Raw genomic sequence first — 21,199 nt, forward strand, 5'->3', positions numbered from 1 at the left:
GTTTTTGCTTTTTCATTGTTTTTATGTTTTTGCATTCAGTCCAATTCATAGGAAGTGACAAGGACATAGCATTTCTGACAAGATCAAGAAATATTTCCTGTAATTGTAGAAAATGTTCTTAGCCTGAAAAAAAAAACTAATGTAGCCACCACATTTAGGGACTAGATGTCCTAAAAACATAAAAAAAACATTCTCTGTAAAGCAACAGCATAATAATCAGTAATAATGTACAATTTTTGGTGATCTAATTTTCAACCATTCATAAAGATTGCCACGGTGACCTACCACACAACTCTAGGCACATCCAGCTCACGGAGTGTACACTGGCATGTAGATATTCCTGGCATTCAAAGCCTGATACATAGAAAGTCAGCACATGTCCATTCACTATAAAAAAAGCCTGAATGTGATACAATACATTCATTATGTAGCATGTGGAAGGAGAAAGCTGCAGTTATATTTACAAATGTCTCAAAATTACTGTAAAATGTAATAATGTGTAACGGAATGTGACAATTCCCATGCAAGGTTTTTTTTTTTAGCATCTCAGCACTTACAGCAGGAGTGTGTGGCACCCAGCATTAAAGTGTCATGAGAAAAGTCTCTTTTGGAAACTAAAAGCTAGTTTCCTGGCTCTAGGCGAAAGGCTTAACTGGCATCTGGAGCGATCATACTAATTAGACCTCAGGATACCTCCAATTTATCAGTCCATTCAACAAACCCAGATAAAAGGGGACCCTTTGGACCCCTAAAACACATTGGATTTTTCACTAAATAAGAGTTCAAATAAAATGAATGCTGGACTTTATACATTCTGCTCTTGGTGCATTCCTCCCTGTACACCCAGTTTCCTGGCTTCAAAATCATTCAGTCACAGGCCCTGAAAAAGCTTGCTGGAAATGTCATCTATATATTTGTTCCATGTCAAAGTCACAGGAAACACTGAAGACAAAGTATCAGTATAACAGCCAGGAAACCAACATTTTCAAAGGAGAGGCCAGAAATAGCAGCTCCCATACTTTTCTAATGACATAATTACTTAAAATGTATGTAAAGCCAACACTTTTTTCTTAGTTTTGGATGGAGTAGGTAATGCCTAAAGCATTTATCAACCCAAAATGGTATATTCCTGATATGTGACTGTTGTACCGTGTACTTGTATGAAAATATATCATGTTCTCTTTGTATTGCTTCCTTTGTGTGAAATCTCAGGTGTTCCTGCCAGTCTCTCTGCTTTCCTATTAAAAACTGACCACACTAGACATGAGTGCACAATGTAGTCAGTTCTCAAGCTATGCTGGGAACTCAGCCTGCTCTCCTCCATGATCAGACTTGTGCTGACACCCTTCGTTTCTTCTTTAAACTAAATGGGTTGTTTCACAAGGTGAGGGTTTACATGTACTTTAAAAGCGGAGTTCCACTCACACTGTCAAAAAATAAAAGTCAGCAGCTACAAAAACCGTAGCATTCGCCTGTCCCACGATCCCATAGTGTCCTCCCCGCGGCCCATTTCACCAGCCGTCTGGTGTTCCAGGTGCCGGCATCTTCAGTGTGGGCACTTGGCTGTGATAACTTGAGGCTTCACAGCCGGGTGCCCACTGCGCATGCGCGAGTAGCGCTGCACTTCCTGAATGGCCCCGTAGTATTCTGGAACCTGTCACGTGTCCCACAAGACTACAGGGAGGGAAGAAGGGAGGACAACTTCAGCTTTTGATTGCCTAGGCAATCGCAGCGGAAGTGGGACCGGGTACCTGTCAAATTCAGGTACCTGCTCCCCAAAGGTGCCAATCCTTAATGGGGAGTGGGGGACCAGTCTTTAAAGCGGAATTTCCCCTTTTGGGTGGAACTCTGCTTTAAGTGCCCAGTCATACCGATGCAATTTCATGTACGATTTGCAAACTGAAATCACACCTGAAATCGCATCTAATGAATGTGAATGCCAGTGTCTTAACATGTGCGATTTGCTGCAGTGTGATTTCTAAAGTAGTTCTTGCATTACTTTTCTGCAGTTTTGTTCCGATTTTACATACAAAGAATATAATGGAAATCACACTGCAAACAGCAATAAAGTCTTCAGAACTCGCACCTGAAATCACTCTGAAATTGCACACAAATTGTGCAATTTTAAATCGCAGCAGTGAGACTGGTGAGTATGAAATTTTTTTTGTTGTTGTTGACTGCGTTTTGTCTGTAGGGTAGATTTCCCATCACTTCCTCTTGTCTCAGTGACATAGTGGGAAGGAAGAACAAATTCCTCTTAAGTGAGGGGATATGCCCTCTTAGAGAGCTGTCACCAGAAAAAGTGCCCCCATTGGAAGAATTCCCCCTACTTCCTGCTCCTGTGACAACTCAAAAATTATGGATTCCCCTCACTTTCTGTGGCTAGACAAATATAGAATGGGAATCTCCCCACAGGGCACACAGAGAACAATAAAAACTGTACAGAGGTTCAAACTATTTCCTACTCTATCCAATAAAAAAATTAAAAATTTGGCCTTTACAAACACTTAACCAGCCATTTCATCATTTTTTTCTACAATTGTGGAATCTCAGAGTTGAGAGTTACATTTTTAGTAGAAGTGAAGATGTATGCAGGTCCCCCCGGCTGCCTTCTAAAGCTGTCCATAAACTTGGAACTTCTATTGATCAATTTCTATTTTTCCTTCACAATCAAGAATCAATTGAATGAATCATTTACAACTTTCAGTCGACTGCTGGGCAGAAAATCTGATCGCTTGTCAGGGTTCCTAGTTTTCATACAGCATATTAAATCTATTTTAACCCATAAAATTGATATCATCTTGCCAATCAGATTTGTAAATGAAAGTTTGTCTTTGTTCACTTTCTACTGTAACAAAGTGGTTGTAAATGTTCCTGTTTTTTTAAATAAAAAACATGTTATACTTACCCGATCTGTGCAATGGTTTTGCACATAGCAGCTCTGATCCTCCTCTTCTCACATGCCTCTTCTCCCTGCCGGCCTTCCCAGCTCCTCCCCCACCCTGCAGAGTGCCCCCATAGCAAGCTGACTGCTATGGGGGCACTCATGCAGGCTCAATTCCAAGCCAGCCCTGTGTGTCGATAGACACACTGAGCATGGCTTGGCAACCCCCACTTCCTCCTCACTAGCTGTGGCTGGCAGGAGCCAATGGCCTTTTCTGCTGTGTCTGAACCAATAAGAAGGGAGAGAGCCAAGAGAGCCGAGAGAGCCTCTGCTCTTCCGTACAGTGCTGTCCATAGATACACTGAGCATGGCTTGGCAACCCCCACTTCCTCCTCACTAACTATGATTGGTAGGATCCAATGGCTTCTGCTGCTGTGTCTGAACCAACTAGGAAGGAGAGAGCCTTTGCTCTTACGTACAGCGCTGGATTGAGATTGGGCTCTGCTAAGTGAAAATGGGTCCGGGGGGACCTGCATACTGAAGATTTTTTACCTTAATGCAGAAAATGCATTAAAATAAATAAAGTCTGTCTTTAGAACCACTTTAAGTGGTTAAAATTGCCTGAAAATTGCCCTGTGTAATGTACGAGTCTCTGGAGTCACATAAGCTTATGAACTCTCCATGTGAGAGCACTGATTGGCCCAGTGCTGTCACATGGTGTGAGTCACATGTTCCTCCATACTCAGAAGTATGGGTTATTTCCTTTGGCTCCCAGCACTGAGCTGAGTGGCAGTATAGTGAAGGAAAGGAAAGTATATGCTGTTCGGAAAGAGGTGTTCAATAAATCCACTGCTTTGTCATAAATCAACAAAGAGCAGGTTTGCTTTAGAGGGACCGTATGATGTTTTTGATGAAATTAGAACAGGAGCCCCCTGTTGTAATGCTGCAGCCTCTGTCAGTGTCTTCAGCATTCAACATTTCCTGGAGTGTCGGATGCCTGTGTACTCTGCAGCGTGCTGTGGTACCTTCTTCTAATCCCTACAGCATTAGAGGACCAGTAGTGTCACAGGGACGAGAGGAAGGAACCACAACGAGGCGGCAGGGAACGCAGATATCCAACATCCTCAAAACTTTTCAATGCCAAAGACACTGACTGAAGCTGCAATGCTAAAATGGAAAGGGAGGTAGGTGACACAGGTGATAGGAGAGGGGAGTATACTACTACTCTTACAAGAAGTTGCCATTTTCAAGTCTTCAGAAACTTGACTGATTCTCTTTAAGAAGCGTCTGAGCACCTCTAACTCTCTCAACTCGTTATGTGGACTTAAAGAGGATCTCCACCCTACCTTTCAAAAATGAAAATTGTAAGATCTAACTCTAAAAAAAACCCAAACTAGTCCATAGCCCACATTGTCCCGTTTGTAGGCAAAAGTTCTCCCTACATCACTCTACTCCCATGCCGCCTTTATGAACTGAGATCTGGCACATGCACAGAAACATTGAAGGCCACAACATGTCTGCACATGTACCAGATTTCCCACACATGCACAGAAATATCTAGGGTCTTTATGGTGTCTGTGAGGGTTCAAGATGTCACAAACTGCCCCCTGGGATATCTACATCACACATCCCAGAAGGCAGTTCATGAGATCTCGCCCAGCCGTGGAGGCTTTGCCATGTTGGTGGTAAAGAAGACCTGAGCCATTTCTGGGGTCTGATTACATCACTCTCACTTAGGTGAGGATTGCAAATATAAAGCAATAAGATAAAAACAGCATAAGTCCCTTACAGAAAAAGACAAACAAAAAAAGTTGTCTCTGCAAGCAATAGTGTAAGGATGGGAGGGGGGGAGGTGGACAAAGGCGAGAGAGAACCTTTAAGTATTTCTAAACCTTTTTTTCCAAAATAATAAGCAAACTTATCTGCACTACAATTGTTTTGCACAGAACAACTCCAATCCTCTTTTTCTGGGGTTCACCACCAGCACTCCTGGCTCTTGCTCTTTGGCGATTGCCCTCACAGGAAGCCACTTGTGGGGGAACTCGTGCAGGCTCGATCCCAAGCCATGCTACCTGTGTCCATTGACACAGACAGCCCAGCTTAGCCCCGCCCCCTCATAATAGGATATGATTGCCAACAGCAATAGAAGCCTGGCTGGCATGGCTACCACTGCTGCTTCTCTCTCTTGTGGGAGAGAGGGGAGTGAGTTGCTGCTCTTGGGCACAGCACTGAATCAAGGTTGGGGTTGGGCTCAGGTAAGTATTTAGGAGGAGCTGGGGGGGGATCCTGGATACAGAGTGTTTTTTTATCGTAATGCAGATAATATGTTAAGGTGAAGAAAAAAAACCTTAAAGTGGTTGTAAACCTCAGACATGAAATATGAACAAAGCATATCATTCTATAGCAGGGGTCTCCAAACTTTCTAAACAAAGGGTCAGTTTACTGTCCTTCAGACTTCACTTTAGAGGGCCGAACTGTGGCCAGTGGGAATAGAAATTCTCCTGGCGTCAGTGGGAGTAAAATGTGCACCTTGGTTGGTGTCAGTGCGAGGAATAGTGCCTCATCAGTGTCTGTGGATGAATAGTGCCCCATCGTTGGTATCAGTGGAAGGAATATTGCCCATCGTTGGTGTCGGTGGGGGGAATATTGGCTCATCATTGGTATCAGTGGAAGGAATAGTGCCCTATCGTTGGTGTTGGTGGGGGGAATATTGGCTCATCATTGGTATCAGTGGAAGGAATAGTGCCCCATCGTTGGTGTCGGTGGGTGGAATAGTGCCCCATCGTTGGTGTCGGTGAGTGGAATAGTGCCCCATCATTGGTGTTGGTGGGGGGAATATTGCCTCATCATTGGTATCAGTGGGAGGAATGGTGCCTGATTGTTGGTGTCAGTGGGGGGAGAATGGTGCCTCATTGTTGGTGTTGGTGGGTGGAATAGTGCCCCATTATTGGTGTCGGTGGGGGGGAATAGTGCCCCATTACTGGTGTCGGTGGGGGGAACAGTGCCCCATCATTGGTGTTAATGGGGCGAATAGTGCCCCATAGTTGGTGTTGGAGGGGGGAAAAGTGCCCCATTGTTGGTGTCGATGGAGGGGGAATAGTATTTTGCATCAGTGGAAGGAAAAGTGCCCCAAGGGCCGGATAAAGGCATGCAAAGGGCCACAGTTTGGAGGCCACTGCTCTGTAGGGTGTGCTTGTCTCAATCCAGAGCACAAAGTGTGATTTCTGTCTGCTGCTTTGTTCCTCTGCTATCAGCATGAATCACTTCTGACAAGTTTTCCTGACACCAAGAAAAAAAATATGACAAATAAGAAAAATAAGATTGACAGCCTCAGCTCTGTTCCTGTGTGAAGGAAGGGGGGGGGGGGGGGAGTCTCTTCCCTCCAATCAGCTCTCAGAATTCTCCTCACTGAGCTTTACAGAGTAACTTCAGCTCTCCATCCCCTTTTTTTCTGAACTCTCAGACAAGCTTTATATATTCAGCACTCTGAATGGATGTAGAGAAGCGAAGACTGTAGAGAGACAAGTACAACTTATGTGGGAGGATTTGTTTCATCTCTGTGTATGACCTAAGGCTAGTCACTTCATTGGGTATATGTAAGGGTTTACAGCCACTTTAGAAGCCTTTAAAAATACAGTAAAGTTTATCCTACTGACAGACGGATCATAGTTACAACTTTTAGACAACTTTGTATTACAGGAATTCACACTAAACCTAATGGACAGAAATTCATATTTTTTATAGACCCAGTCTGGCAGATCAGAAAAATTTGCCAACAGCAATGTAGCTGGAATGCATACCTAAGCGACGTATTTGAATTATATCTAATCAGTCAGTTCATCACATCACACTGTTGGTAAATTTTATCGATCTGTCAAATCAATTCCAATATGAAATATAACAGTGTATGCCCAGCTTACACAGAAGAGTGTCCCACTCCTCGCCCCATTCTGTACATGCAGACTATTGCTCAGTGTATATACAGTATAGAGAAAGATTTACCTGTTCCAGGTGGCATTGGATCCGGCTCGCTTCTGCTGCGTCCCTCTCTCATCCAAAGCTGCCTGTTCTTTCTTGCCCAAGTCACTGAGGCTGGGCGAACTCATGAATTTCGACCTGCGAAGAGTCCTCATGGTCAGCGCCAGTCTGAGCATTTGCTAATGACAGATAATCCTGCAAGCTCCCAGGCTTTGCATTGAAGAAAAAAAAAAAAAGAGGCAAGGCAAGTTTTCTTAACACAGCTCAAGTGAGGCAGGGGCAGACCTTTAATCACAGGCAAAGTACAACCCATTCGTCATAACTCCAGTCCTAGGGACAAAGCTACATTTTTTTCCCTCGCCGTTCTAGCCAACGTGCCTCCGTCCAAAGTAGCATTTTTTTTTTTTTAAACTTTTGTAGTTCTAGAACCCAGCGGATGCCTCACAGTTGTCAAGAATTCAATTCTTCTCATGTTTCCACTGTCAGTTGTACAACGCTCCAGTCAATGTGTGTCTGCCTGACTCTCTGCAAAGGTTTTTTTTTTTTTTAAAGCAGCGCTGCTGAATAAGAGATGGCGGAAGCTTGAATTGAAACAGAAACAGACAGAAAGAGAGAAGAGGAAGGGAAAAAAAAAAATACAAATGAGATTCACAAGGGACGGGGCCCAGATGTCGCAACACTTACAACGTGCAGAGACCACGACTTCTTCATAGAGTATGGAAAGTGGGCTCTGTAGACATCAGATAAGCGTGAAAATAAGAGAAAGGAGAGAGAAGAAACACAACATCAGGACAAAAGACAAGGGGAAGACTAGGGAGACACACATTTCCATTGGCTGCCATGCCTAAAGTCAATGGGGCTTATCTTACCCGGGGCATTTGCATTTAAATGGGATGGGGGAGGGGTATATGGGAACCGCACTGCAATGCCAATTCACTTGACCACCCTATGCGCCTGAGCACACTGACTTTTCTTAATGATCTTCTTTTCAGTGCAGATTTAAGCGGTTGTATACTAAAAATCTAATGTAAGACTCCAGCTAAAACTTTTTTGTTTGTGATAGGAATGGGAAGAGTTAGAACCCTGATTTCTGTAAATGCCTGTGTCCCCACCAGGGCCATTTTGCCTCACTTCCTAACCCCTGTAGGAGGAAACCTTCGCAAAGTAAGGTTGAGCCCTGGTTCACGCTAATGCAGTGTGGGAAACACGTAGAATCCTGTGCATGTTCCGCACCGCATTGCCATTGCATGGCATCCATGCGATCTAGCATGGCTGTCAGTGTTAAATTAACGGCACCCCAAATAGACCGCAAAACACAGTGGGATTACCAGAATTTGCATTGCATGGGTCTTCACACAATCAGGTGCAGGTAAAAAAAAGGGTTCTGCACCTTTCTGGTGGGGATGCTTTGCGATTTGAGCCATACAAAATGTATGGCTCTAATCGAACTGCACAGACATCATGTGATTTGCACAGGAATGCAGTGTGGTTCCTATGCAAATCACATGTGATGTGCAGCACTGCATTAGTATAAACCAGGGCTAAAACTAGCCATGCACAACTTTCTCAGTAGTTGGAAGTGGAGATTCCCCCATCCACCAAATCTCCACCTATTGTATTCAGAATCTGCAGAACTTGTGGCTGCCTGAATACAATGGCGCAGCTAACCAGTGGACTGAATGTGATAGACATAGTCACTGTTGATACAATTTTCCACCCTGCTCAGCTGATTTTTAAATTGATGTTTGTCAAGCCAAGTGGTTCCTACAAGGCCAGTAACGATTTAAAATTCAGCCAGGAACCAGCCAAAATTAGAGCCATCTGTGGCCAGCCTAAACTTGGGCATATATTATACAAGCTTTACCATTGCTCTGCTGGACACTAATAGAAGTAACAAGACTGCTCTAACTGCTGATGAGAAAGGGTATTTCACAGGTTTTATTTACTAAATAATTGCATAAATAATGGGAAAAATAAGTTGCATAAATAATTTCCATGTTGTGTGTACTCTGGGAGACCAGATATAGTAAATGCAGGGTCCTGGGTTTAGTAACACTTTAACTATGAGAAGGATTTTTCTGCACTAAACCTTTTATCTAAAATTAAAATGATTCTATTTGGTAAAAGCCAAAATAAAAGTGATAAAAATTGGGTTAAATCCCTCATTTTTTGCGCATTAACCCTCTTTGTTATTGGACGTATGGCAGGGGTATATCAATTGCCTATATACTTCAGTCTATAATATGTCCCTCTTTTCAATCGCACAAAATTGGGAGATATGCTCTCATTCTTTTGTTGTTTCCTTTCTGTTAGCCTTTGTGAATCACTCCTGACCAACCCATAGACAGGTACATCATTTCAGGTCAATAATACAGACAATACCAGTGTTAACTGAACACCTGGGCATATCAGGAATACACAACAGGATCTGGAAATTGTCAAATTCCAATTATAATGGATTACTCTGTATCAGATGACAGTTGGGCTATAAGCTACCTGTGATCACAGTGGGGTCAATCAGGGGGAATAGTCAAAGTGAGTGCAGTCCTCTGAAACCCCCAGTTTACATCCATGTTTTTTTAATGTGCAGAAACCAATCATTGATGGCAAAAGAATAAACAAAAAATGTTTCTTGCCTAAAAACGGACATAAACAGAATGGATGTAAATGAATGCCATCCTTTTACATCCATTTAGATCCGTCTAAACAGAAAAGGATGCAGCCTTGTTTCATTTAAAAAAAAAAACAATAAAAAAAAAAACAAAACAGACCAGGATGGACACAGATGTAGGTGGATATAAAAGAAAAAAAATGTTGCTGTAACATCTTAAAAAGTGTTACCTGGAGTTCAGCTTTAGGGAACTTTCCAGACCAAACCGCAATGTATGTGTACGGGTGGGCAGGTGTAAATAGATGATCATCCATTTACTGTACATCTGCCCACCCATAGACATACATTGTGGTTCGGTCTGGAAAGGGTCCTAACGCTGAACTCCAGGTAACACTTGTTAGTCCTCATGCACACTGGACATTTTTACAGCTGCTATTTTTTGGCTTTTGGCATTTATTTCTACAGCCACTAAACTCCTCAGCATGTTATCCTATGTGTCCATTCACACATAGGCTTTAATCAGCATTTTTTTGCCAGTGCCATTTTTGGCTGGAAAAAAACCCAGGACTAATGTGTTTCCAGAGGAGTTTTTTAGCTGTAAAAATGCTCTAACGCTGGTAAACACGGAAAACGTGGTAAAATGCAGCAAAACAGTGTTTTTTGCAATTTTTGGAGCAAGAATTTTTTTTTTAAATGCTAGAAACGCAAACACGGAAAAACGCAGCTAAACGTTAATACAAAACGCTAAAATATACTGACAAACTTGTGTTTGTAATGCAACTTTACACAGCTAACGTTACCGGTGTTATTAACCACTTGCCGTCCGGCCGCTGTATATAAATGGCCAGACGGTGGCAGTCCAAGGGCGGGTTGCCATTCATAAATGGCGCCCACCATTTTGGACTGTGCGCACTCCCTGGGAGCGTGCAGCACCGCGATCCGGTGCCCGCTGTGTCCTCACAGTGGAACACCGATCATCGTACGGGACCTCTGTGCGAGGTCCCGATCATGTGATCACTGATTGACCAATCAGTGATCACATGAACAGTAGTAACCAAGATGTCACTTCTGTCATTGCTTACTATTGCTTACTATGTGTGAAATCTGTGAATGATCACAGAGGTCACATGGTACAAGGCTATTCATAACAGCCTTGTACCATGTGACAAGCTGTGACCAATCACAGCTCACACATTAGTTATCAATGGCTGCAAGAACGCAGCCAGAGAGAAGGAGAAATGATTGCTTTTACAGCCTTTATGGGTGTAAAAGCAATCAGTGTAAAAATAAAAAAAAATCTTCATCACCCCCCACAAGTAGTACAGTGTCACCATGGTGACACTGTACTGCTGGGGTGACAGTATGTAGAAAAAAACATAAATAATAATATAAAAAAATAAAATAAAAATGTAAAAACATTTTTTTTTTTAAATTATAATTTTTGGTTATAAACTAATTTGGGTTATTTTTTTTTTACTAAAAAGATAACTGAATAAATGTTGGGCAAGATTTATGATTAAATATTATTTATGTGCAAAATTTTCTAAGAAAAACACTTTTTTTCAACATTTTTGGATTTTTCATTTATATAGCAAAACAAATAAAAAGCCCAGTGGTGAATAAATACCACCAAAATAAAGCGTTATCTGTCTGAAAAAAATGCAAAAAAATTCATATGGGTACAGTGTTGCGTGACTGCGCAATTGTCATTCAAAGTGTGATAGCACTGAAAGCTGAAAATTGGCCTGGACAGGAAGGGGATAAAAGTGTCCGGACTTGAAGTGGTTAAACCGCCTAGTGTGCATGGAGACCTAAGCTGTTACAGCAACAGTTTTTTTTTTCCTTTTGAGATAAACGTTTTAAGTGGATGAACAAAAGGTGACCATTGTAAGCACCCTTGTCTGTGGTAAACAGTTTGCCTCAACCCTCTAACTGCCTCTTTGGACAGCTTGGCCAGGTAAAGTAAGTTGAAAAGTAACAGACATACTGGCCAGATCACCAAGTTAAAATAAAAAAAAAATCAAAGTAATGCAACCAAACCATTTAAAAGTTGGTAAACTGCAATGTAGTAAATACCGGTGTATACCTGGATTAGGCCAGCTGTGTGTAGACAGGTTATTGGTAGAGAATTAGTGAAAATATTGTGGTGTTATCTGTATTTATACACTGGGAAGCCGTTTGCACAGGAAGATGAGTCATTGTATTCAGGAATTCCTGACGTAGGCCTGTATACCTCTCAGCAGGTACAGTAGCATGTGCACACAGCAGCATACCATTCTTATAGGGAACATGCGGTATCATATTGCAGTCTGTATGAAATATCTGCTATGTATACATTTTTTATACTCCCAGGCTGTACTGGAACTGTGGTGGGTGGAGGAGACCAGCCTGTGTACATAAATCCCAACTCATAGCTTCCAAAAGGGATAGTCCACACATATCAAGGTGCAGCGCTAGAACATATTATGCAACATAACAAACAATAAAATCCAGAATACTATGCAAAATCATATGTCACCTAGTGGTGAACCAAGTGGATAAATTGTGAAAAAAATGTCCCAATAGAACACAGTCCACGTGAGGATCTGATATGATCACAATGATGTTGCGTGGAGAACTAATTCGGGGTGGCAGATGATAAATAAATTGCGCACTCACCAGAAGTGCGTAAATACACGCATATGAGATTAGCCTGTCTCATCAGGTATAAACACAAGTCATCTGCTTCCAAATAGGGTCAGGATCTTATACACCTTCTGGTTACGCCTAAATAGGGTGCTCAGAAAACCTTGATGCGCATCACCGCCAGGGGTCCCTTTAAAGGCAGATTCTGCGAATGGAGGCTCTCAATAAAGAGAGCCCAATAAGGGACACCACATAGTGTGATACCGTAGAAGACTTTATTCCATCAAGACAGGTGCAAAACAAATCAAGATTAAAAGAAAAAAGACACTGACCATATAAAATTTACGATGGCCACCAGCGGTGGCTAGACGTCCAGTAACTGTAGCCCCTCTGACGCATTTCGTGCTATGCACATCATTATAGGGTGCTGGGCTTACAGTCAAAGACGTTCTATTCCTCCTACTTATCTTAAAAAATGGCGCTCGCACTTATTCGCGGACGCCATTTTGCCGGCTATCGGCACATGTGCAGCTATGTAGGCGCCATTTTGACGTGGATCGCGAGGACAAGATAGATTGATCTGTCTCCTGCTAGTGTGCGTGCGCCACGGCGCCATTTAGTTGGCGGTAATCAAAGTGCCTGGATGTGCGTTGACGGTTCACATCTCAGTGTGAATCAGCTGGGGGTGTATAAAGCAGGATAAGTGCCTAAAGTGAATAATACTAGGGATCCCATTGTGAGCTAGTATTATTCACTTTAGGCACTTATCCTGCTTTTTCACACCCCCTGCTGATTCACACTGAGATGTGAACTGACAACACACATCCAGGCGCTTTGATTACCACCAACTAAATGGCGCTGTGGCGCACGCACACTAGCAGGAGACAAATCAATCTATCTTGTCGTCGTGATCCACGGCAAAATGGCGCCTACACACCTGTGCATGTGCCGATAGGCGGCAAAATGGTTGCCGCAAATAAGCGCAAGCGCCATTTTTTAAGATAAATAGGAGGAATAGGACATCTTTGACTGTAAGCCCAGCACCTTATGATGATGTGCATAGCACGAAACGTGTCAGGGGGGCTACAGTTACTGGATGTCTAGCCACCGCTGGTGGCCATCCTGAATTTTATATGGTCAGTGTCTTTTTTCTTTTAATCCTGATTTGTTTTGCACCTGTCTTGATGGAATAAAGTCTTCTACTGTATCACACTATGTGGTGTCCCTTATTAGGCTCTCTTTATTGAGAGCCTCCATTCGCAGAAACTGTCTTTAAAGGGACCCCTGACGGTGATGTGCATCAAGGTTTTCTGAGCACCCTATCCAGACGTGACCAGAAGGTGTATAAGATCCTGAACCTACTTGGAAGCAGTTGACCTGTGTTATACCTGATGAGACAGGCTAATCTCATATGCGTGTATTTATGCACTTCTGGTGAGTGCGCAATTTATTTACTTATCATCTGCCACCCCTGATTAGTTCTCCACGCAACATCATTGTGATCATATCAGATCCTCACATGGGCTGTGTTCTATTGGGACATTTTTTTCACAAGTTATCTACTTGGTTCACCACTAGGTGACATATGATTTTGCATAGTATTCTGGATTTTATTGTTTGTTATGTTGCATAATATGTTCTAGCGCTGCACCTGATACTTACATGCTTTTTGGAAGGTTTATTTTGGTTACCTTTTTGGTGTTCCAGCAGCTATTCGTTTATTTCTAGGTAGCGCTCGCATACCATTATATATTTTTTAGTCCACACTGATCCCCTTGTCCGGCTTCTGCCACATTTAAAGAGATCCTGTCACCAGACCAGTCATTTAAACAGCAATCTTTCTATAGTGAATAACACCCAAACAAAAAAAAGGCATAACCTAGGTACACCACTGAAAATGGTGTTGCATAAAGCCTTGCGGCTTTATTTTCATTTACACAGTTTTCAATGTCTATTTATTTGTTTCACTTCCACCTATCTTTCATTATGTTCACTGTGAACACGTACATTTTGGTATCATTTCTTATAGAAACGATTTAGTTGCATTATGGAAGTCTTGTGGTTTTATTTTTTATCACTGTTCTTTGGGATCCTATTAACCCCTTCACACCTAAGGGTAAAACAAATCTAAATGCCTAAGCACAATTCTGCAACGTTGACATGTGATAGTAAAACCGTAAATATCATCACAACTACTTTGTACATCCATATGGATTATACCTTGGTTTTTTCAGGAAAAATTGGGCTTTCATACCATATATGTGTATGTTATTTGTTGTTTGTACCGGTAGTGCAGTCCAGAAACAATAGTGCGCATTTTGTTTTTGTCTTTTTTTTTTTTTTTACCTAAAACACACTGACACTAACATTAACACTAACTGACACCATTTTTTTTTTTAAATCCTGACCTTTGACCCTGACCTTTGACCCTGACTCAAACACTAACCCTGGCACTGAACTAGATCAAACCTTGATCTAGGTATTTTTCTTTATTTTTTCTTTTATGTTTTAATATTTACTTATCTTTTTTTTTTTTTTTTTTTTACAAACATTTTTTTTCTCTCTATGCCAGGAGTTAGAGAGATACAATGTATCTCTCTTCTCCATTCATAGAGAAAAAAGCAAGGGGGCCGGGCTGTACAGTGACTGATCACTGTGATAGCCAATCAGAGGCTATCACAGCGATCATGTGACCCGGAATCAGGAGTCCCAGGTCCCGATCATTAGAATGGGACCCAGGGCTTTCAGTGACACCACAGTCTCTGTGCTGGGAGTGCGCCGAGCAGCGTGCTCCCAGCACAAAGACAGCTACGCAAATATGCGGCCCCATGGAAAAAAGCCCAGTTCCGTGAGGCCGCATATTTGTGTGATGTCAGCATCAAGGGGTTAAGGATCATACCACTGTTTTTGTGAGCACAATTTAGAAAGAAGCAGTATATATATATACAGTTGCAAGAAAAAGTATGTGAACCCCTTGGCATTACGTGGAGTTTTGGATGAATTGGGCATAAAATGTGCTCTGAACGTCATCTAAGTCACAACAATAGAAGAACACAGTCTGCTGAACATAATACTACACAAACATTAGATGTTTCCATGGTTTAATTGCACATAACATGTAAACATTCACAGTGCAGGGAGGAAAAAGTATGTGAGGCCCTAGCTTAATGACTTCTCCCAGAGCTAATTGGAGCCAGGAGTGAGCCAACCTTGACTCCAATCAGTGTGATGATATTGGATGTGTTGCTGACAGCTGTCCTGCCCTTAAAAAACACACACCTGTTTTGGGTTTACTGGTTTCAAGAAGCACTGTCTGATGTGAACCATGCCTCGCAGAAAAGAGCTCTCAGAAGACCTACGATCAAGAATTGTTGACTTGCATGAAGCTGGAAAGGGTTACAAAAGTATCTCCAAAAGCCTTGATGTTCATGTGTCCACGGTAAGACAGACTGTCTACAAATGGAGAAGGTTTAGCACTGTAGCTACTCTCCCAAGGCGTGGTCGTCCTGTAAAAATGACTGGTTCACATACCTTTTTCCTCCCTGCACTGTGAATGTTTACATGTTATGTGCAATTAAACCATGGCAACATCTAATGTTTGTGTAGTATTATGTTCAGCAGACTGTGTTCTTCTATTGTTGTGACTTAGATGACGTTCAGAGCACATTTTATGCCCAATTCATGCAAAACTCCATGTAATCCCAAGGGGTTCACATACTTTTTCTTGCAACTGTATATATTATATATATTGTTTTCTCAGCTATAGTCACCTATTTATTTTCAGTGGTGTACCTAGGTTACGCCTTTTTTTTGTTTGGGTGTTATTCACTGTTATCCATAGATTGGATATTTCATGTGTATTCTATTCAATATTTTATTTCTGATTTTGTGCATATTATCATAGCATTTTTCATTATTATTAATACTTTGTGTGATATATTCATAATAGGAGTTTATTTCTCAATTAGCGCAGCACCAGTTAGCTTTTTATTTGTCATTTTCCCATCTGGTATATGGTATGGTGTTAGCAGCTTTTTTGTTATACTGTTTAGGAGACCTAGAGCATGGGAGGACCATATAGATATAATCTTTCCAAAGGCTTATGTGTATTGAACATATTTTAGCCATGTTATCTAGCTGTAAAAGCCTCCCTTGTGTAGACATCCAAAAGCCCTGAAACAGTCGCCATATTTGATGTAATATCAGCAGACTCACAGCTGTCATTCTGGTCACAATCTATAGTATTTCTCTTCACTCCTCTCATAAAAAGCTATGTAGGAAAGTTAGAGAAGCTGGGCCAGCACAGACAGTATTTAGACACTCCCAGAAGAGTCCTATGATGTGAAAGGGGGGAATTGATTTTCTCAAGTCAAATTTGCTACCAAATTCACATTGAAAATAAATAAAAGAACATTTAGAGAAAAAAAAAGGCAGCGGAAGACAGTTTTGGGATTTTGTATTTTCCTGTGCTTTTACCTGCAATTTTTAAAGTTGGTGACAGGGTCTCTTTAACATAGGGAGAAGCTATGACATTGACTTTTCAGAGAATGCTGCACTTTCTATTAGGGATTCCTCTTTGTGTTATTATGTTCCAGTGCTGTTTGATGATTTTTGATTCTTCTGGATGATGATTTTGTATTTTTCTGGATGATACTTTCTATATCTATTTTAGGTTTTCGCTCTGGTGGTTGACCCTGTAGAACAGTTACTGAGATAACAGGAAACATCACGTGGCCCCAGATTATTCAATCTACTAACATATGAGAATTGTGCCATTTATTAAGAATAATTGTGTCAAGAAAACATGTCCACTTCTCCACTTTGATTATCAATACTTAGGCTTCATGTATGCAAGCAACTGCTAAATTCAGTTTTAGAAGCTTTTGGCATTTTTTGCCAAAGCTCCAAAACTCAACTCCATAAAAGCATATGTGTCCATGTACACACAGGCTTTTAGCAGAGTTTAAGAGCTGCCACGTTTAGGCGGGTTAATCCTCCCTCTCCTGAATGCGAAAGAATGGCGTTCAGGATAGGAGCATTTTCCCACAGTTGGCGGTCAGAACATCTCTCTCCAGAATGCAAAAGAATCGCTTTCAGGATTGGAAAGTTTTGATTACCGACTGCAGGAAAACGCAAAATGTGGTAAAAACGTGGCAACGGTGGTACCGCATTTTTTCAGTGATTTGCATTTCCTAGCGGCCGGTGTAAGTGGAGTAGGCTCGTGTACATGAAGCCTTAGAGTGATGATTTCTCTACTTCGTTGAGATAGTATAGGCAGTTATAGATTATCATTAACGTTTATTTCAGGGGGAAAAACATGCAGTACATCTTTGCAACCCATGCAGATTTCCCATATTTTTACAAACTTGATTTACACTTTATAAACAACTCAAGTGCAGAAAAATACCTGCTGATCCTGACAGAAATCCAATACGCTCCTAAATTCCTGTAGTGCGCTGACATCTCTGCCTCTGCTTCAAGCAAATCTCAAGCAATGCTGTCAGCCTTGCTTTCCTGCTGAACTACAGAACATCTCACTCTCATCATCTCCATAACATACAAGGAGTGTGTTCTGTAGTCCGAGAGGAGAGAAGTTTGTCTGGACTAACATAACTACTTGGTGTTTTAGTGCAGCAGAGGCAGTGTTGTCAGCTCATTACTGGACATTAGGAACTCACTGGATTTCTGAAGAATTTTTAAGGAGACAAACCGGGGAATGTTCATATTTTGTACTGTAGATAGAATCAAGTATTTGTAGAAATACGAACACACATTGATAAGATGAGTTGCATTTACCTAAGCATGTTACAAACTGATTCAAGTGTAACTGGGTTTAATAAAAATAATACATAAGCAGGAGTTAGTTTCAGTGAAAAACACACAAAACGATAGGCAGATTTGGACATACAGGCTGTTAAAGTGATGGTAAAATAAAAAAGATGCTATACTTACCTGCTCTATGCAACAACATGGCACAGAGCACTTACCTCCTCTTTGGCAGTCCCCACTAGCATTGTCCGCTCTTTCTTGTGCCTCCTTAGCAAACCATGTGCTAGGATGGCACCCATGTCCATATACTCCTGAGTTGTGCTGTGTCTATCCATAGACACACAGCAACAGTAAGCAACCCTCCCATTCCCTTCTCCCAGCCTATGACTCCCGCTGCTCTCAGTGTATCCTGTGAGTCCGGGAAGTTAGAGGAGCAGTGTTGTGGCCAGGACAGCACTTGAGCAGTGAGAGTAGTCAAGTAAGTGTTTTTGTATTTTTTACAGGTAGTGGGGCATTTTTTACCTTAATACAGGGAATACATTAAAGGTAAAAAAAGTTTTGACTTTAGAACCACAACTTATATACAACATTCCACCTTTCCTGTAAGCTCTACTACTCTTTCAAGACCTTTTATTGGTCCTTTTAAGGGAATGGCCATCCATACTATCTATTAAGGTCTGGAAATTCCCACCCTTCCTGTAAAAGCCAAGCTTGCCCCTTCCCTAATTCCCCCACCAAAGCTCTTTTATGGTCCTTTAATGGGATGGTCAACCTTACTGAACACTAGGAGTCTGGAGTTGAGCCCCCACTTTTCTGGTAAAAGCCAAGCTTGTGCCTGCCCCCGGAACCATAGGATACTTATAGGTTTATTTATGGGATGGGCAACCTTTGGAGTCCAAACAAATCACATTCAGGGCTTAGTTTTACAATGTGTGAACCCCAAAAAAAGTTGCAAAATAGGAGTATTTCCTAAATGCTATAGTTGTGAGCAAATATTCTCTAGTCATAAGGAGCCCCCCAAAATTTGGATACATAGGTCATAATTTTTAGCTCGGAGTGTGAGCCTTACTGCCCCTAAATCCAATGCCAGTGCTTTTCTGTTGTATTCCCATAAAAGATCTTCTGGCACATAGATTGAAATGGCTGGCTCCTTAATACCAAATTTGTTTTGCTGTCCTTGGTCCACTGTCTGTAGGGACCTTTACATACCAGATCTAATCAAGACTATATATAGAAATGTGAACCCACCTTTTTAAATCACCAATGTGCCAAGTCGGTAGTTTCTTTCTTGCAGTCAGTTATCAGGCCAGCTTGGCCTAACACAAGAGAGGACTGACATGTTAGGGCTGGAAAAACCTGCAAAGAAGAAATGTGTAATTAAGTCTTTGACACACCAGTGCATGGAAAATGCACATGTAATACATGGGGAAGTTTAATGTGTTTTACATGGGTGCATTTAATTTCTGATTTTCAGAGATAAACTGTATGTCACGCATCTGGGGAGTGTTTCATGGCTCCTGCATTTAAATGTTCAACTCAGGATAAGTATATATGTGTAGAGAGTTTGTGAATAATAAGCAAATGTTAAAAAGAGACCCTGTCACCAACAATGTGCCTTTGAACTCACTAGCAAATTTGACTACTCTAGGAAGAGTCAATTCCCTAGTACAGCCCCCTCCTTCCTTGAACATCTTAGCCCTCTCTTCCTCTGGGAGTGTCCAATTACTGTGTGTGCTGGCCAAGTTCCTCCTCCCCTCCCTACATATCATTTTATGTAGCTTCAGAAGTTGGCAGCAGAGAGGAGGACAGAACTCCTCTTACAGATCTGTGCAGCCGCAGTACCTCCTCCTCTCCAATGGAGGATGAGTGGATGATTGAAAAATGTTCTTCCTCCATTCATTGATCATGTTTCATGCATAGAACCTTTAGTATGAGTAAGCTTCTAAGAATGGAGGAGTTGGGTGGAAAGGGTGTGTGTAGTCGGGCACTTTTGATGAGAGTGCCTATAATATGTATAAAGTATCTTAAAAGAACATATACAGTATTCAGCAAAAAAATTGTGAAAAGAATGGTCTGTGACAGAGTCTCTTTAATAACATGGATGGATGATAACCTAATCACACGCTTCCATTTAGCATCTCTTGGGTACTCCATAGCTGAGATTTTCCAAAGCATATCTGATGTTGGCCCCTGACATTGAGTCTCATGCCTTCTGCTACCTTAAGAAGGCTTAAAGAGTCAGGCTTGGGTTGTGTAGATCTGTTCTCTACCCCATGATTTTCTCGTTTGTTTGGCCCTCTCATATTTTTGGGCTATTTACCCAATCTGTCTTAAAGTTCACCCCCGAACATAAAATAAAAAGATTCAGATTCCCCTCAGCTAGAGTGGTAGATTTAACAAAGTGGTGTGTACTCAATACTGAGATATGAGCACCTGTTGCAAAGTTCATGGCTGAGCTGGAGGCTTTAGAGGGGACATCTTCTATCTGTGAGTGAGCAAAGAACTCTCTACAGAGGTCCAATATGCCCCCTTGGTGGCTCAAAGCAAGAACTCTCCAATCAGCAAAACTTTCTGCTGGTTGCCAAAATCTGACTCAGTAAAGGGGCATATCAGACTACTGCAAAGACTCCACTCCCGCACAACTTTTTCCATGTAGCCTGGTTATGAGAGCAGTAGCTGAACCTAAAATTACACACAGCTTAATATGTTGGAAAGGTGAGCAACCCTTCTCTCTGTGCTGTGTATGGCTCTACACAAAGATTCAATTAGAGAGACAGCTGCTGTTGTACACTCTTCTTAGAAAACCCAAATGCTCATCAAAGCCAGTTTCAAGGGAGCACCCATTTATGGTATGAAATTGATAGAAAACATCAGCTTAAAAACAAATCATGTCTAGTGTGTCTAAAATCTCTTCCAAAATAGAGTTATGGTTCTACAGGGCTGAAAAGTGGAACCACATGCATAGCTCCCAACTGCCCCTTCTTTGGAGGAACTTTCTCTTCTTTGAAGGGACCAAATACATCTATCCCTCTTCTCTTCTCAGCTGTTCCTCTTTTTGGTCAGATCACAAGGAGTCTATAACAAACTACTACTTAATTATCAAAAGTGTTGTACAACTCTAAACCTTTAATTCAAACTCTACATTCACACACTGTCACTGCAGTTACTACGCGTTGACACACACTAAATGCACTTGAGTTGATGTATGTTGACATAATGTACAATATATATGTAAAGCACTGCATAAATTGACGGTGCTATATAAGTACCTGAAATAAATAAATACATTTGTTAGGTTTCTTTGATGTGTACTTTTTATTTCACAACAGGAG

At 41.6% G+C, this 21,199-nt stretch overlaps 1 protein-coding gene across 6 annotated transcripts in view; it reads right to left on the minus strand.

Annotated features, from left to right (window-relative positions):
* PRR5 (proline rich 5) overlaps positions 1-21,199 on the minus strand; it is a 148,678-nt gene that overhangs the window by 68,140 nt on the left and 59,339 nt on the right. For 2 of the 6 annotated variants that reach the window (XM_089680789.1, XM_089680787.1), the window contains 3 exons: positions 19,116-19,223; positions 7,547-7,592; positions 6,887-7,000 (listed from right to left, as the gene is read on the minus strand). In XM_089680789.1, the coding sequence (XP_089536915.1) occupies positions 6,887-6,990 (104 nt within the window). In that variant the 5' untranslated portion in view covers positions 6,991-7,000; positions 7,547-7,592; positions 19,116-19,223. Of the gene's footprint in view, positions 1-6,886; positions 7,444-7,546; positions 7,593-19,115; positions 19,224-21,199 lie in introns of all 6 variants that reach the window. The other 4 variants (XM_089680788.1, XM_089680785.1, XM_089680784.1 and 1 more) reach the window with 2 other exon arrangements.

This window comes from Staurois parvus, unplaced genomic scaffold, assembly GCF_062004578.1.
Source record: "Staurois parvus isolate SC_StPar_1 unplaced genomic scaffold, SC_StPar_1.0 ptg000249l, whole genome shotgun sequence".
NCBI lineage: Eukaryota > Metazoa > Chordata > Amphibia > Anura > Ranidae > Staurois > Staurois parvus.